The sequence below is a fragment of the Salarias fasciatus genome, chromosome 15, assembly GCF_902148845.1.
Source record: "Salarias fasciatus chromosome 15, fSalaFa1.1, whole genome shotgun sequence".
In the NCBI taxonomy this organism is placed as follows: Eukaryota; Metazoa; Chordata; class Actinopteri; order Blenniiformes; family Blenniidae; genus Salarias; species Salarias fasciatus.
In genome coordinates this window covers 7,722,278-7,738,816 of record NC_043759.1, presented here as the reverse complement: position 1 = coordinate 7,738,816, position 16,539 = coordinate 7,722,278, and the positions used below count along the sequence as shown (strand labels likewise).

At 43.8% G+C, this 16,539-nt stretch overlaps 2 protein-coding genes across 2 annotated transcripts in view; one reads left to right on the top strand and one right to left on the bottom strand.

Annotated features, from left to right (window-relative positions):
• Positions 1-2,181: 2,181 nt before the first annotated feature.
• Positions 2,182-6,216, bottom strand: gje1a (gap junction protein epsilon 1a). Its single transcript, XM_030110583.1, has 4 exons — positions 6,137-6,216; positions 4,567-4,749; positions 3,731-3,928; positions 2,182-2,379 (listed from the first exon to the last, which is right to left on the bottom strand). Exons 1-4 carry the CDS (start codon positions 6,164-6,166, stop codon positions 2,182-2,184), a joined length of 609 nt encoding a protein of 202 aa, XP_029966443.1. The 5' UTR covers positions 6,167-6,216.
• A 6,677-nt stretch (positions 6,217-12,893) lies between these two features.
• The window catches only part of nmbr (neuromedin B receptor), a 48,442-nt gene continuing 44,796 nt past the window's right edge, over positions 12,894-16,539 (top strand). The window contains exon 1 of the mRNA XM_030110196.1: positions 12,894-13,321. Within this exon, the coding sequence (XP_029966056.1) occupies positions 12,894-13,321 (428 nt within the window). The remainder of the gene's footprint in view (positions 13,322-16,539) is intronic.

The following is a 16,539-nucleotide window of genomic DNA, read 5'->3' as shown; positions in this document are numbered from 1 at the left end:
CTGTCTCAATGATGACGTCTTTTGTCAGGATGACGAACTTGACATCCTATCTGAAGAGGTAAGTTAAGCCTTGAACCTTGGAAAGGCTTAATCCTCAATCCACTACCGAGTAGCAGATTGAGGTGTAGGTCAGACCCAGCCGGGAGCGACACACACCGTGATTGTCACACATGCAAACGCTGGAAGTGGTGGAAAGCAGGAATCCACCGATACCGATGCCAGTATCGGGTCCAATGCCGCTCGGTGCACTCATACGAGTGAAAGCTCCCCGATACGAGGACTACAGAACATTATGCATCAGCAATGTTGACAACGGCTTGGAGCCTCTTTCAAGTAGCTAAAGGTTAGTAGTAGTCCTCATCGTTATCCTTTAAAAGAGAGGTATCGGTTAATCCTTTGTGGAAAGCACAATTTGCTCTGCGATATATTATTCGACTTGATCACAGATTTTTCCAAATGTCATGTGCGATCTGTGATCTGTTTGTCATGTCTGATTGACATTTTGAACATTAGCTGAACTGTTAGTCTGCACATTTATGCACAAAGTTGGGTTGATGTGCATTTGATGCTTAAAGTGCATGTTAGAGTTCTTTTTTTCTTACAGATCTGAGGTACAACTCCACAGGAACTCCCATGCCCGGCCAGGTTCCATTGCAACCACAGTTACAGTTTTTTTTTGATAGCACCATGAGCCCTGTGTCCTTTCTTTTCTACAGCATCTCTCAACAGTACAACTGGAGGTGCATGCTCTCCACGTCATGCGGGACACATGAACACAACCAGAATAGACCCACCAATGTCTGAGAGACGAATCTAAAGTCCCATGAAGATAAACTTCCAAACTCCTCAGCTATGATCTTGTTTCACATTCTGAAATGTCTTGGTACAACCCAGTCACAAGTAATCACAGATGAGATGATGTCCTAATGTTAGAATCCTGTTTTACAAAAAGTCCAGGTATAACTAACAACAAGCCCTCATAAAAATAAATAACAAAGCCACAACGGTGTGATATACCTTCACCTTAAGTCTGTGAATTTGTATGCATGTCTCCATGCAACTTCACCAACTTGTGAAATTTTGAGGAAAAAAGTTCTTCAGTTCAAAATCCAGAAGAGATTCATGACGTTGGGTAAATGCTTAATGAGTATCGTCAGGTCCTTCGAGAAAGTCTGAATGCGTTTACAGATCTGAGGTACAACTCCAAGAAATGATGCTTCAGTGTCCTTCAAGTTTTTAGGGTTCAAACTGTTAGTGACATCGTACCAGAAGTCTGAACACAGCCAGCACAAACCCACTGACTATCGGTTTAACCCAGAGAAACTTTCAGACCTTTCAGTCATGATCTTTGTGGACCCAAGTCACGATAGACCACAGATAAGGTTCAGCCCTCACAGTTCTCCAAACGTCCAGCCGGAGCTAACAACGAGCTCTCAGGAAAAACTGACTGAAATAGGGACAAACACCCTCATGTTCAGTCACTGTACTTGTGTGCTTTACGCAACCTGATCAGATGTTTCTACACAATCCAAAATCCTGAGTAACTTGAGGTTTTCAGGTCCAAATCGAGAGGAGAAGCTTGACATTGGGCAGATACATCTTCAGGTTTGTCCAAAAAAAAAAAAAAGAATGCTCTCAGGGGACATCTTCTGCTCATCTGAGGTTCAACTCCAAGGAAAAACACTTGAGTGTGCTTCAGGTTGTCTGGGATCACAAGCTCAGTCGTACTCTTGATTTCCCTTTTGCTGGTTTGCAACCTCGGTCACAGATTCCCCGAACACGAACCTTGTTCTTTTAGTTTGCATGGGATGAAAGGAGTCACAAGAAATGCTGCATCCCATCTTTCATCTCCACAGTTTTGGAGATACAGATCAACTGTGCTACACAAGACATCTAAACACAGCCAAGTACAGGCTCACTGATGCCTGAAATACCACGGTCGGTCTAAATTCACATCCAGAGAAACGTTCAGACTCCCCAGCTATGATTTCGTTGCACATCGTGAAATATCTTGGTGCAACCCACTCATGATTGACCACAGACGAGGTTCAGTTCTCCCGTTAGCTCCTGGTTTCACAAGAGTCCAGCGGCAGCTAACAAAGAGCCATCATGAAAACAGACAGAAATAGTGTCGTATACCTTCGCCATTAGTCACTGTATTTGTGCACACGAACGCTCATGTCATTGGTTGTTGAGGTAACCAAGCCGCCGGCAGAGTATCTCGAATATCTCGGCGATGCACAGGAGGATGGTGATCACGGTGAAGGTGTACATGGCGCTGAGGAAGATGGTTTTCTCAAAGTGTTCGGGCACCATGCATTTAGTCACATTGAAGGCCTTTTCCAGAGCACTGGCATCACACATGTACAGTGGGTGAACCTGGAGGAGGAGACAAAGAAACATGAGGGAGTTATATTTTAATTATTGAGACTGAACCCCAGAACACTAACTGCTTAAGCCTGACTTTAAATTTCTACATTTAATTTCTGTATAATCAAGAGTTTCAATGATATCCATACTCTTCTTCCTGGGTTCTTCAAACAGCCTTTAATGCTCAACATTTAAGACCATGTCAATCCATAATTTTATATATATTCACACTCACACATGCACCCATACATTCATACTCAAGTTCACATTGCGATAAACGAAACACTGCAAACACCATGTGAAATGGGTGGAAGACCCAGAAGACCAATGGATGTAGGGATGTTTAAAAACAGTGAACCTATTTCCAAGTAAATTACGCATTTTCTACCTAATGCACCAATTAGCAATGGCCAACGATGACCAATTGCCTTGTCAGGCCCTCAAAAACAGTTCTGATTTACCAAGGGAAGACTCTACTGGACCACTGAGGGCTCTGCAGTATCTAGAACCAAGCTATAAAATGTGACGGTGATCAGTGGATTTCACTTTTCCACCACATAAAAGTGCTTTACACTGTTAATCCCATTCACCCACACACCAGTAGAGGTGGCTGCCATGCAAGGCATTCGATCTGTGTGTCTTGCTCAAGGACACTTCAATATGTGGATGGGGGGAGATGAAGAATCGAGCCTGAAACCCTCCAACTGAGAGACACCCGTTCCACTGATCCACGGTGTGAGTTTGGGTCTCCATGTGGCGACATGCGTCACACCCTGATCACTGCAGACCCAGAGGTCTCCTGCTCCTGTCGCCATCACACTTATATTTTCACAGTGATGCTCAGGCGGATTAGTCTTTGTCTGTTCTCACACGGTCTTGCTCAGGTGGTCGGAGGAAGCAAAGCTTCTCATGCGACTGCTCCCTACCTCGATGTCTCTAAGTCTATTTCCAGCATGGTGACCACACACATGCACGAGTTTACTGAGAAGTGCACACAAGAAAGGACAGCAAAGATAAACATTTGGGGATGACTCAGCCATTGTGTCACAGTGGAAGAGCATCCACTTTCCAAGACTGGAGTCAGGACAAGTGCACGCTCTTAGTTTTCTTTTGCAAGGTTTTTACAGCATGACTTTGTCACCCTAGCTCAAACACAACATTCTCAGGGAAAACAGAACGCTCCAAGCCTCCACCATGACATCTGCCTTCTTCAAGTATATTGCAGTTTGAGCTCATATAGGTGACCCATAGAAATAAATGAAAGGTGAACTGAATGTTGTGATCCCAACTTACACGTTTTCATTTAAATATATCTGCAGTTGGAAAGTCTTGAAAGACGCCGATGTGAAAAATGACTGACCTGAAAGCCAAAGAGGTGACTTTGTAGCCAGAAGGCGATGACCTCCAGGATGATGCGCAGGAGAACAGAAATGATGTAGAAGACGGTGTAGATGGGCCGTTCGAGGATCTCCTCCTGGTCGATGTTCTTACAGGCGGCGTACAGGTGGAACACGGCTCCAGGAACCAGGACTGTTACCAGCTGTAGCGCCCAGAAAACCTGCAATGGCCAGGAACACAGACAGAGGGACATGTGAGAAGAGGAGACGAATAAAGGCAGCAAAGAAAATAAAATAAGAGGAGTCCATCAATGAAAAGGATTCTGTGGACTGGATGGAGAGAAGACTGAGCATAAACATTCGAAGCATAGCTCTTGCAAATGGATTGCTCATAAGTAACTGGGAAATTCTCACTTTGAAGTATGCAAAACAAAGATTGTACTGTATACCAGTTGTCTTCAGAACAACTGACATTTAGACTAATTCCAGGAAATCTGAGCTCAGATTTCAACATAGTGTCATGCAGATAAACTTTTGCTGTGTTTTAGGTGTCCGTCCTCAAAGCCACTGAAAACACAACTTTGGTTTCATTACAAAACCAACAGCGCCAACTCGTTGCCCGACATGCCAACTACATCGTTTTCAGTGTTTCTGCCATTTCTGTGTGAACAGACATTATTTTCAAATTGTTCCATGTCAATGCAAAACTTTTCTGTAAAAAAAGATGCATTTTCCCTTGAAACATGGTGTGATCATGCTCAGCCCACATTTCATTCCTCATGTCTGCACATGATGTTGCTCATGGTGTTTTCATTAGTTGATCAACCGCTCGATGAACTCACAGTGGATCTGGTCCTACCTGAGGTGTTATCGGTCTGAACTGGTTGTAGCAGTACAGGTTGAGTTCCCGGCGGTCCGGGTCACAGCTGAAGTGCAGAGCCTCATTCCCGTAGACAGCGAAGCCGAGGACGCCCAGGAAGAACATCCGCACCGAGCCGAAGAACAAGGTGTGGAACTGGCCGATCACTGTCGGAGGCCTGAGCTGGAACACACACACGCACGCACACACGCAGACACACGTTCACCATTGCACAAATACCAAACACACGCATGTTACTGTGATCGGTGCAGATGAGCATTCACAATTTCACAGCAGCAGACAGGGAACACGCAAGCAAGCCGGGCAGGGAACGGACAAAGAGAAAACAGCTTTTGTCAGCCGGATAAATGCAACGGCAACGCTGAGGCCCAGAGCTCTGAAGGCTGAAACAAAACCCATTCACGGGAAACATTTCCCAGCTCATCTGCGGCCCGGCTCCGCTGTGACACCGACACAGACTCGTGTTTACCGGGGGAAACGGCTGAAATGACACTCGCACAAAGCGAAGAGCCAGACTTGGCGTGTCAGCCGGTGACAGGAAGGAGACGACAGTAAAGGGGAGACGGAACACTGAGAGCAGACCGACGTGGGGACGAGGGTTCCTCGTCTGTAGCCGACAGGTAGACCGAGACGGAAGCAAATGGCGTCCCACTTACGCATCCTTCATAGAAGTTTTTGATGTAGTTTAAAGACATGGTCTGCTCCTGGGTTTGGCTCCGGGGCTGCTCTGGGCCCTCATTGCCGGCTTGCAGCTGGCACCAGTTACAGACCACCAACAGCAGGGCTGCACAAACTGCAACTGACCCCCTCTGCCTCTCTCTCTCTCTCTCTCTCTCTCTCTCTCTCGCTGTGTATCGTCAAAGCTCATGTCAATGCACGCTTTTTGTCTTTTATCCCTCCATCAATTGACTCGAAAAAGGCAACAGAGACAGAGGGGGCAACAATGGCCTGGGAGGGCATGCGGACCCTGCATTATAATCCCTATAGAACTATGTCAGCAAAAAAAAGAGACACCCTCCTGAAGAGCACAATGCAGTGAGGGGTGACAAACATGCAACAGAAACACAATGCGCCGTGTCAGGTGAAGGACTGCGAGAGCTCGGCTCAGAGTGACGCTACATTTACACTCAACTTTAAGATCTAAAGATTCATTTTCAACATACACACGTTGGAAGATGAGATTAAAGGTCCAGCTTTTTTTTTTTTTTTTAAAGCGGTTTGTGCAATTTTTTGACGCACGGTTCAAGCAAAAGTAGGGGAACCAGACGTCAAAGCAACAACTTGCACTGTAAATACTAATATAAGAGCATCAAGCCCCCAAAACTCAGGCAGCATCACACACACACACACACACACACACACACACACACACACACACACACACACACACACACACACAGACACACACACACACACACACACCCTCCCAGGGTGGGCTACCAGTCAGCATCCCAACACAGACTGAAAAAAAAAAAAAAAATCCCAAAGTCACCAACTCCAAATAGAAACAACACTGGACAGAGTGAAATAAAAATGGAAGTCCACACACCAACCGTAATCCTGGCGGAGTGTTGTTCATTCCCCCCTCTTATTCCCACTCAGGGATCCTACACTCACACCAGTTTGAGGCTTGCAGGACACACGGCGGAGTCAAGCCAGGGGGCAGTCACCAGGGGGGCTCTTCTGGTCCCTGCTTTCAAAATAAACACAGGAGGCGTGAAAGCTCCAAAGACCTGAACCTCAGACTCCCCGGGGAGGGAAAACACTAAGCTGTAATGGAAGAACCGGAAAAAAATAAAAGATATAAAAAAAAAAAAAAACACCAAAATGTGTAAAAGTGTTCACACAGTTGAATGAATCTCCCACCGATTAAAATGTGCTTACTGCTTCCACTTCTGCAGCGTTTCAGTGAATTTTCTGCATCTAATAGATCTAATGCTCCTTAATTACAACACACAAGAAAAAAAAACCCATTATTTTCAGTCCTTATCACTCAAAATCTAAAACTCAAAACTACTTTGTGTTGCTTTACCAGCTCTTAGTTCCTTCTTCTTCTTCTTTTTTTTTTTTAAACATCATTATGGTGCAGGATAATGAATTCTGCAGTGCTGTGTTGTACTAATGACACCGCGGAGGATTGGGAACTCAATCTGCTGAAACAATGCTTTCATACAGATGGCTAATGCTTAATAAGTATTCAGCAAATGTCAGGGCACCTGTAGCAATCGGTTGCATCAATTCGAATCGCACTGCTGCAGAAAGACTCACAGCTTGAATGCTGCAGTACTCGGGATACTCAGTGAAATCTACATCATTTTCCAGCTATAAGTCCAACGAATTATAGATTTTATTTTCCTGCTTGCTGGGATAAGAGTTACAGAAGATGGAGCTCATTTCTAATGAAAGCGAGAGAAATTGTGACGATTAATATTGTCTGCTCATTAAGAACTTTTCAGAGATGTAAAATTTGTTTCAAATTAAAACAAACAAAAAAAAAAACCAACAAAAAAATAATGATTATGAAAAATCCATATATCTATAAAACAGGGGAAAATAATTTGTGGTATAAAAAAATGGTTGAATGAAAAAATGTAATTGAAGACGACATATTAAGCAACCTGAACAAACTTGATAGAAGATGAAAGTTTAGAACTCTGCACAGAGTGACCCACACATGCTGGAACATCCTGTTATTTTGGGGGATAATGATGCTTTCATTGTGAAGGCTCAGCCCTGGACCCCCCGGGGTCTCCGGTGCTAAACGCTGTTTGCTTTGATGCTACTGTTTCCAGCTCGTGCCGCTGTGCGTCATGATGCCAGAGGAGACGCAGCAGCAGCAGCGAGCCGTGCGTGAAAGTCGTGTGCATACCGACGTCACGCACGGACAGTAAAACGGAAGTTTATGTGGTTCGGTTAGGCTCACCAGCAACTCTCTAATGAACCAACTGAAGGCTTCAACATGTGGCTCCTCAGCTGCTCTGGAGTGGCTGGAGTGGTTGTTGAAATCATTATTATTATTATTATCATTATTATTATCATTATTATTATTATTATTATTATTATTATTATTATTATTATTATTATTATTATTATTAGAAGAAGAAGAAGAAGAAGAAAAATACATTGAAAATTGTCGAAGTAAAATGACTAAAACTGCTATCATAGCTGTTTTTTTGGAGGGAACGGAAAAAGAAAAAACACAAAACAAAACAAGTAAACGAAGGAAAGAAAAAAAGGGAAAAAGAAAAAGAAAAAAAAACAAAAAAACAAACACAAGGTATTAAGATGGCTAAAACTTCTCGAACCATTAGGAAACACAGAGTAATAAACAGTTAAAGAGGCTAAAATGGCCCAAAATGACTAAAACTGGAAAATTGATTTAAAATATTTTTAAAAATGGCAACAAGAGCTAAAAATATCCTAAAATATATCTAAATTATGCATGTCACAGTTCATGAATCCAAACTCTGTTTTTGCATTCAGAACAATGCTTCTTTTTTAAATTCATTCTGGATAATCAAAGCGTTTTGTGGCTCCAGCCAAGTTTTATTTGGTAGAAAATTATGAAAAGAGCTCATAATAGTTGCAGACCTCTTATCTAACACATTTGTACTCACAAATATAAATGTACGAATAATCTATGTATGTATATATATATACAATGGGGGAAATAAGTATTGAACGCATTAACTGTTTTGTCATTACATTTATTTCCAAAGATGCAATTCATGTGACATTTCTTCCAGACACTGGTATTAACTCAAATAATCCACACATGAAAAGAAATCACAACATTCAAATCCATAAATAGTGATTATGTGGAATTAAGTGCAATAACACAGGAAAAAAGTATTGAACACACCATGGGAAAGCTGTATAGTTTGTCAAGGAAAGGCACCATACCATCTCACACCTGAAAGTAATTAGTCTTTGTACTTCCTATAAGTGCAAACCAACATCAGCTGGGTTAGTGCTAATTGATGGCCCTATAAACAGGTTGTTTTTTCACCAAGTAGTCAAATAAGACACATCTCATGATGGGTAAAAGCAAGGAGCTCTCTCAAGACCTTCGCAGCCTGATTGTTGCTCAGCATCAGAATGGAACTGGTTACAGACTTATCTCAAAGAATCTGAGTATTCCAGTAAGCACCGTTGGGGCCATTATCCGCAAGTGGAAGAAGCATCACCTTATCATCAACAGGCCGCGCACAGGAGCTCCTCGCAAGATTTTTGACCAGGGAGTCAGAAAGATGGTCAGAAGAGTTCTCAAAGAGCCAAGGACCACCCGGAAAGCACTCCAGCAAGACATGGAGGCAGCAGGTACAAGTGTTACAGAGAAAACGATAGGCAATGCACTCCACCGCCATGGCCTCTATGGACGCTCAGCCCGCAAGACTCCGTTCCTCAAAAAAAGGCATGTTGAAGCTCGTCTAAAGTTTGCTAAACAGCATCTGGATAAGCCTGTGGAATACTGGGAGAATGTTGTCTGGTCAGATGAGACCAAAATTGAACTTTTTGGCTGTCATACTACACACCATGTTTGGAGGAGAAATGGCACTGCACATCACCCAAATAACACTATACCAACAGTGAAGTTTGGTGGTGGAAACATCATGGCATGGGGTTGTTTCTCATCTCGTGGTACTGGCAGACTTCATATAATTGAAGGAGCAATGAATGGAAACATCTATCGGCAAATTCTTGAGATGAACCTCCTGCCATCCACCAGGATGATGAAGATGAGACGGGGCTGGACCTTTCAACAGGACAACGATCCGAAGCACACGGCAAAGTTGACTCTCAAATGGTTTAAAAAAAAAGAAAATCAATGTGTTAGAATGGCCCTGTCAATCACCTGACTTAAATCCGATCGAACATTTGTGGAAAGAACTAAAGATAAGGGTTCACCAGAGGGCACCAAAGAATATTCAGGATTTGAAGACAATCTGTGCGGAGGAATGGGCAAAAATCACACCTGAGCAGTGTGGGCGATTAGTTCATACATACAACAAGCGTCTGGAAGCAGTCATTGCAAACAAAGGCTTCTCCACAAAGTATTAAACGAGTCTCAGATAGTGTGTTCAATACTTTTTTCCTGTGTTATTGCACTTAATTCCACATAATCACTATTTATGGATTTGAATGTTGTGATTTCTTTTCATGTGTGGATTATTTGAGTTAATACCAGTGTCTGGAAGAAATGTCACATTAATTGCATCTTTGGAAATAAATGTAATGACAAAACAGTTAATGCGTTCAATACTTATTTCCCCCATTGTATATATATATATATATATATATATATATATGTATATATATATATGTGTATAAAACTGTGATCTCGCCACCCCAGCGGTATTGTGTCTGTCTCCTTCAAGCTCGGGTCCTCTACCAGAGGCCTGGGAGCTTGAGGGTTCTGCGCAGGATCTTAGCTGTTCCTAGGATTGCGCTCTTTTGAACAGAGATCTCAGATGTTGTTCCTGGTATCTGCTGGAGCCATCCTCCCAGCTTGGGGGTTCCTGCTCCCAGTGTCCCGATCACTACTGGTATCACTGTTGCCTTCACGCCCCACACTCTCTCTCTCTTCTCTCAGTCCTTGGTACTTCTCCAGCTTCTCGTGCTCCTTTTTCCTGATGTTGCATCACTTGGGATTGCTACATCCATCACCACAGCTGTCTTCTGCTGTTTATCCACCACCACTACGTCTGATTGATTGGCCATCACCTGCTTGTCAGTCTGGATCTGGAAGTCCCACAGGATCTTGGCTCGATTGTTCTCAACCACCTCTGGAGGTGTCTCCCATCTTGACCCTGGGACCTCCAGTCCATACTCGGTACATATGTTCCTGTACACGACGCCCGCTACCTGGTTGTGCCGCGTATGCCTTGCCTGCCAGCATCTTACCCCCTGCTGTGATGTGCCGTACTGTCTCTGGGGCTTCTTTGCACAGTCTGCACCTGGAGTCTTGTTTGGTGTGGTAGATCCCAGCCTCTATTGATCTTGTGTTAAGGGCTTGATCTTGTGCAGCCATGATTAGTGCCTCTGTGCTGTCCCTCAGTCCAGCTTTTTCCAGCCATTGGTATGTTTTCCCAATGTCAGCCACTTCTTCAATTTGTCGGTGGTACATGCCATGCAGGGCTTTGTCTGTCCATGATAGCTCCTCTGGCTCCTCCTTACTGGGCTTTTGATGTCTGAGGCATTCACTTAGCAGATCATCACTGGGGGCCATCTTCTTGGTATACTCGTGGAGTTTCCTCCTGGATATATATATATATATATATATATATATATATATATATATATATATATATATATATATATATATATATATTTATTTATATGAACCTTTCGGACCTTTTTAGCATCGACTGGCTAATATGTGTCGACTAACTTCCTTCCCAAAACATTGTAGCAAAGCAAGGACAGCAATACCACGGAGGACCTGTGGGGGCAGTGTTGAGCAGCATAGCTCCTGTGAAAGACTTTTTCGTTTCTCTGCTTTCTTTTTTTACCCCCATTGTTGTCTAAACAGGAAATAAAACAAAAGTCATGGAAACAGCAGCCATAATCGCCAGTCTCCATTGTTTAGCAATTTTAGTCTATTTAGAAGTCAATATTTTAGCATTTTCTCTTAGAACCTGCGGAAGGGCTGAGCTGCAGAGTCGCGATATAACTTGATTTTTCCTTACAGATCACTGAGAAGATCCAATAAGACAGTGTGAGACACTCTGGTTGGTAAAAGAAGAAACTTTTCTTAATAGGCTGACACCAGAAGAACACACAGTGCTTTGAAATCTGATATCAGGGTTTAATAATCAGTATGAAAAAGATCAGGAAACCATTTGGCATCGCTTGTTTTCATAGCCATAACTCCTCGAGTGTTGATGATAAATGGCTCATTCAAAAACGAGCAGGAAGAACAGAAATAGCACTTTGTGTATCCATACCACCATTACTGGGGCCTCAAGGACTTCTGCAGTGTGACTGTGCAGTCGCACACAGCATTCACCACTTTCCTCGCACGCTGCACATCTTTTAACAACTCGACAGCTATAAAATCAGAGTAACTCCAGACATCCTGGCCTCTAAAGCGTCACTGCAGGAAACCTTGACGTGAACTGATGTGATAAACTCGTCCGCACGCATGCAGGTGCTGGGGGGAGATAAGCTGTTCGATCCCAGTGGACTCCCAGATGTGTGTTCAAATTCATTTCTGAGTCTTATATTCTTTTAACCTTTTCACATTAATTTTTGCATGTTGCATGTCTATGTGTGTGCATGACTTTTTTTTTTTCCAACAGTGCAAGAACTTGCATTTTTAAGTGGACAGGGGACTCTGCCTCTGTTCACAAGGCTTCAAGTGAAAATGCATCATTTTGGTGTTTTTTTTTTTTTTTTCTGGAAAGTTTTCAATTTTATTCAACGTTTTGAAAACCATGTCCGTTTACATGGAAATGGCTGAAATTATTAAAAACGATGTAGTTAACATTCTGGACCACTAGTGGGTGCTGTTGCTGTTTTTTGCAATAAAACATGGAGACAAAGTCGGTGTGCTTGCAAAAAGCTGTTTTCAGTGACTCCGGGCATCATTGTGGCGTAAACGAACAGCCAAAACGCCACGGAAGTTTTGTGTTTTTACTCTAAAACGGTGTCAAATGAACGAGGCCTGAAATTCATCAGGTGTTTGAGTCTTTCTGTGTTTGTCCTGCGATGGGCTGCTGATCCGCGACCGCAAGGTTGGATGAAGTGATATAGAGGATGAAAAGATTCAGCGCTCCTGCCTGACAGCAAGAGGCAATGGATTCAAATGCCAAAAGGTCCTGTCTGTAAGGAGTTTGCATGTTCTCCCTGGTTCTGTGTGGATTTTCTCTGGGTTTTCTCCCGCATTTCAAACACAAGCATTTCAGGATAATTGATGATATTGATGGATGGATGGATGGATGGATGGATCCGGATAGCAATATTCCACTGTTAGTTTTGACTTTCACCCAAGGGAGTTTCTTCTTTTCTCCTCTTCATCATCCACCACATGTCACTCGCTCTGATCTGAGAGAGGGGCAGAGAGAGAGAGAGAGAGAGAGAGAGAGAGAGAGAGTCAAACAAGTGCCTCCCCCTCTTCACGCCTCTCCCTTTTCATTCAGTCGCTCGGATCAACAGTTCACTGTGTGAAAAGTTTCCCTCGCGCGCGCTCGTTACCTCAGCGAAAGCCCCGCGCCGCCGCTGCTGCGTCTTTACGCACGGAGCATCCCCCGCCGCGCACCTGCGGGGCTGTGTGCGGCGCCTCTCCCGCAGCCTCCCCTCTCAGGATGGACGACGAGTTCCTCTCCAACTTACCCCCACCGCTGCCCGGCGACTCCGACTCCCTGACCCCCAACGCCACCGAGGAGCCCGGCTGGTGGGCGTCCTCCGACGGCGGGGAGACGGTGCACTTCGCCGTGCGCTGCGTCATGACCTCGGTGTACATCCTCATCATCACCGTGGGGCTGCTGGGCAACATCACCCTGGTGAAGATCTTCATCACCAACAGCGCCATGCGCAGCGTGCCCAACATCTTCATCTCCAGCCTGGCGGCGGGCGACCTGCTGCTGCTGGTCACCTGCGTGCCCGTGGACGCGTTCAGGTACTTCTCCGAGGAGTGGGTGTTCGGAGAGGCGGCGTGCAAACTCATCCCCGTCATCCAGCTCACCTCCGTCGGCGTGTCCGTCTTCACGCTCACGGCGCTCAGCGCCGACAGGTGAGTCTCCAAACTCTGATTTCTAACAGGAAATCCTGCTCGTTTCAGTTTTTACGCGACAGTGAAATGAATCCTGATAACAGGGACATAGAGGGTTAGATTGCTCTTTCTGCATGTGGATCTACTTTAGGACTTTTATTTCACGTCATATTGATTTATTCAGATGTCTACAATCACGCGACTGAACCTCCTTCCATTCTGCAGAAAATCATATGTGAAAATCATATTTTACTTCTCATTTAAATTGAGCCTTTATATGCAAAACGTCCTCGGTTTGGAAACTTTTACCACAGTGAGATCAGGCTGAGATGTGGAAGCTGCCCCCCCCCCCCCCCCCCCCCCCCCCCCACACACACACACACACATACACGCTGCAGCTTTCTGAAGGTCTTAATGAGGATGTGCAGTTCAGCTCTGGAGCTTGTTCCAATCACCTCGTTTTCTATGCAAATTGACAACTTCTTAAAAAATATACCTAAATTCAGCTTCACTTGGGTTTTTCCATATCTTATTACTTTTTCCACCTTTTGACACCAGCTCTCACTCATGGGAAGATTTTGTAATTTAATTTTTTTCCCTGGAATACATAATACATAATGTGCTGCTGCAGCATTAGTGGAGTAAAGGTCATATTAAATTATTATCTATACACTCACTCAAATCTTACCTGCTTTAAAGCATATTTCTAGTCCAGTACAATACATTTTCATCACGTAACGTAATGCTTCCAGCTTGTTGTCATAATTGTGATGCTTTAGTGAGTCAAACGAGAGTCTATTTGCACTTTGTCACTGCTTGCAGCTCTGGAAAAGGCACAGAATTACTCTATCACTCAATGCAAATAAGATGTATCTTGGAAAATGTTATTATGACATTTCATTTTTCCCTTAATAACATGCAGATAGATGTATTGTAGAGTTTCTGTGGCAAATTAGCTGAGGTGTCAGCACTGTGTGGGCCTGTTGAACGAGTGTTTTAATCATTAAATGGAAGTTACATCACTAAGTGGGAGGAAGACGCTCTATCATCTGGATGTTAGTTGAAGTTACATCGACTAGTTGGGGGAAGATGATCTGTAATCTGCCATGAAACTGAACAGTTTCTTTCTGAAACGGCTTCAACACAAAACAGCAAACTGATCAATACCGCAAGAATAAAAGCATGTGGACAACTTGACCAACAAGTGACCGATCAGCACAGTCAGGAGAGGCTCTAATCAATACAATCAGAGGCGGAATCAATCATTACGAAGAGGGCGGAGCTAATCAGCTTCAGTTGGGGGTGTTACCAATACCAATCAGCACCATCAAGAAGGAAAATCAATGAAGGGCCGCTAACAGCAGGCAGCTTATCGCTAAACAGAAAGCCTCAACAGTGTTTACCTCCTGATTGTCATGTGGTTTCATTACAAAAGCAACCATCTGATGCCAAGGCGCGATAACTGCTTTATTTTCAGCGTTTCTGGGAAAATGCAAAACTTTTCTCCGATGAAAGTCACTGGAAAGTCTGTCGTGTAAACAGAAGCCCTTTCATAGCATTAATCTTCTTTTCCCAGAGTGTGGTAACATTCCTGCCATTTGAAAAGTCTCACTTTTTAACAAAAGTCAAGATGAATTGATGAACTAAAACCTCTAGTTTAGAGGCTGCAGATCAACAGGTTGGAAGTCCAAACTTCTCCCGTTTGTGATCTGTTACCACACCCTCTGATATCCTTTCGGGATCCGTTGGCTTCATCTCATAAATCTGGACTGGTTGATGAGTCAATCAGTCTCACTCTCTTTTCTGAGCTTTTATCCATCTTTCACTGCTTTATGCAACTCGGGGTCGCTGGACAGCGGAGTCATTTAATCCATTTAATACCGAGAGGCAGACACACACATTCATCCTTACCTGAAGGTTAGAACGCAGCTGTTCTCTTCGAAATTAGAGTGACTAGAAAAAAAACCATCAAATCTTGATTTTAAATCATGAAAAAAACAGAACGAAAAAAGGTACGCACTTTTGAAGACCGAACGAGGAGGGAAGCTGAAGTCGCGGCAGACGGACGACTTCATTTTGTTCGTTTTTCCAGTCAAACAGTTTCAAAATGACAGTGTGGTGAATTAATGATTCATTGCCGTCTGGAGACAAAGAGTCTCCGGAGCCTCGTGTGTGCACTCTTCGGCATAATCGTAGCTGCTCTAGGTGATTTGCGGTGGATCATCGATTGCTTTTAAAGCACAGTCCTACCTAAATGAATGAAGCCATTGACGGGGATGGAAAGACGAAGACGTGCAAGAACGAGCCTCATGGTTTCTCTGCAAAACTAAAACTACTCTTAGGATTGATCTTTTACTCTTCATCACATATGTTGAATATAGTGTTGGCAGTTTAAAGCTTGGCTGGAGTTATTAAAAGTGAGTTATGAGCTTTTCTGGAAGAAAGACCTGAGAACTCAGGGTGCCAGAGAACGTCACTGGCCGAGAAAACCAAAAATCATGAGTTTTAATTACCCTTTGGAATTAAATAAAGATAAATAAACATGTTTTCCATGTAAGTCTTCATTTGGAATCACAATTTCCATGTAAACACGAAGGAGAATACGTTAATTCCGAGTTGAAAAAAACATCACAGAAGCATCACTCGGAAATCCCAGCACAAAGAGCGCAGGAGGATCAGGAGAGATTCACAGATAAATCATGGTTAACAGGTCAGGATGAAGAGAAAACCAACAATCTGCATTCAGACTGTCCTCTTCTCTCTTTTTAAAAAAAAAATCTTTTCATGCACAAACAGTACAACCGGCCAGTTGGTCGGTCTTTGTGTTCCATAGAAAACACACAAGAGTTGAATAACAACAGAAATCACAGACAGTTTCAGGGTTTCAAGGCGCTTCGGGGGTGGAGCTGTGGGTTTAAAATGTAAAACCGGTTGTAAACCGGCCTATCTATACCTGTTCCTCTGAGTGGAGCTGAGTGTAATTTGTGTTGAGTCATTCATCTTACTAAACATTGTCTTTACTGGCCTCAGAGTCGAACCCACCTCGGGGTCTGATGGAGTGTCTGACGGAGGAGGGGCAGAGGGAGCAGGCAGAATGAGGGTCGAGGTCCTCTGCCCTCAGCCCCCACTCCTCCACATCCCTATGTGTGTGTGTGTGTGTGTGTGTGTGTGCTCAGAGTCTCTTGATGTGCTTGGTATAAGAAGCGGGAGGAGGGAGGAGGAGGAGGGCTGCGGATTGG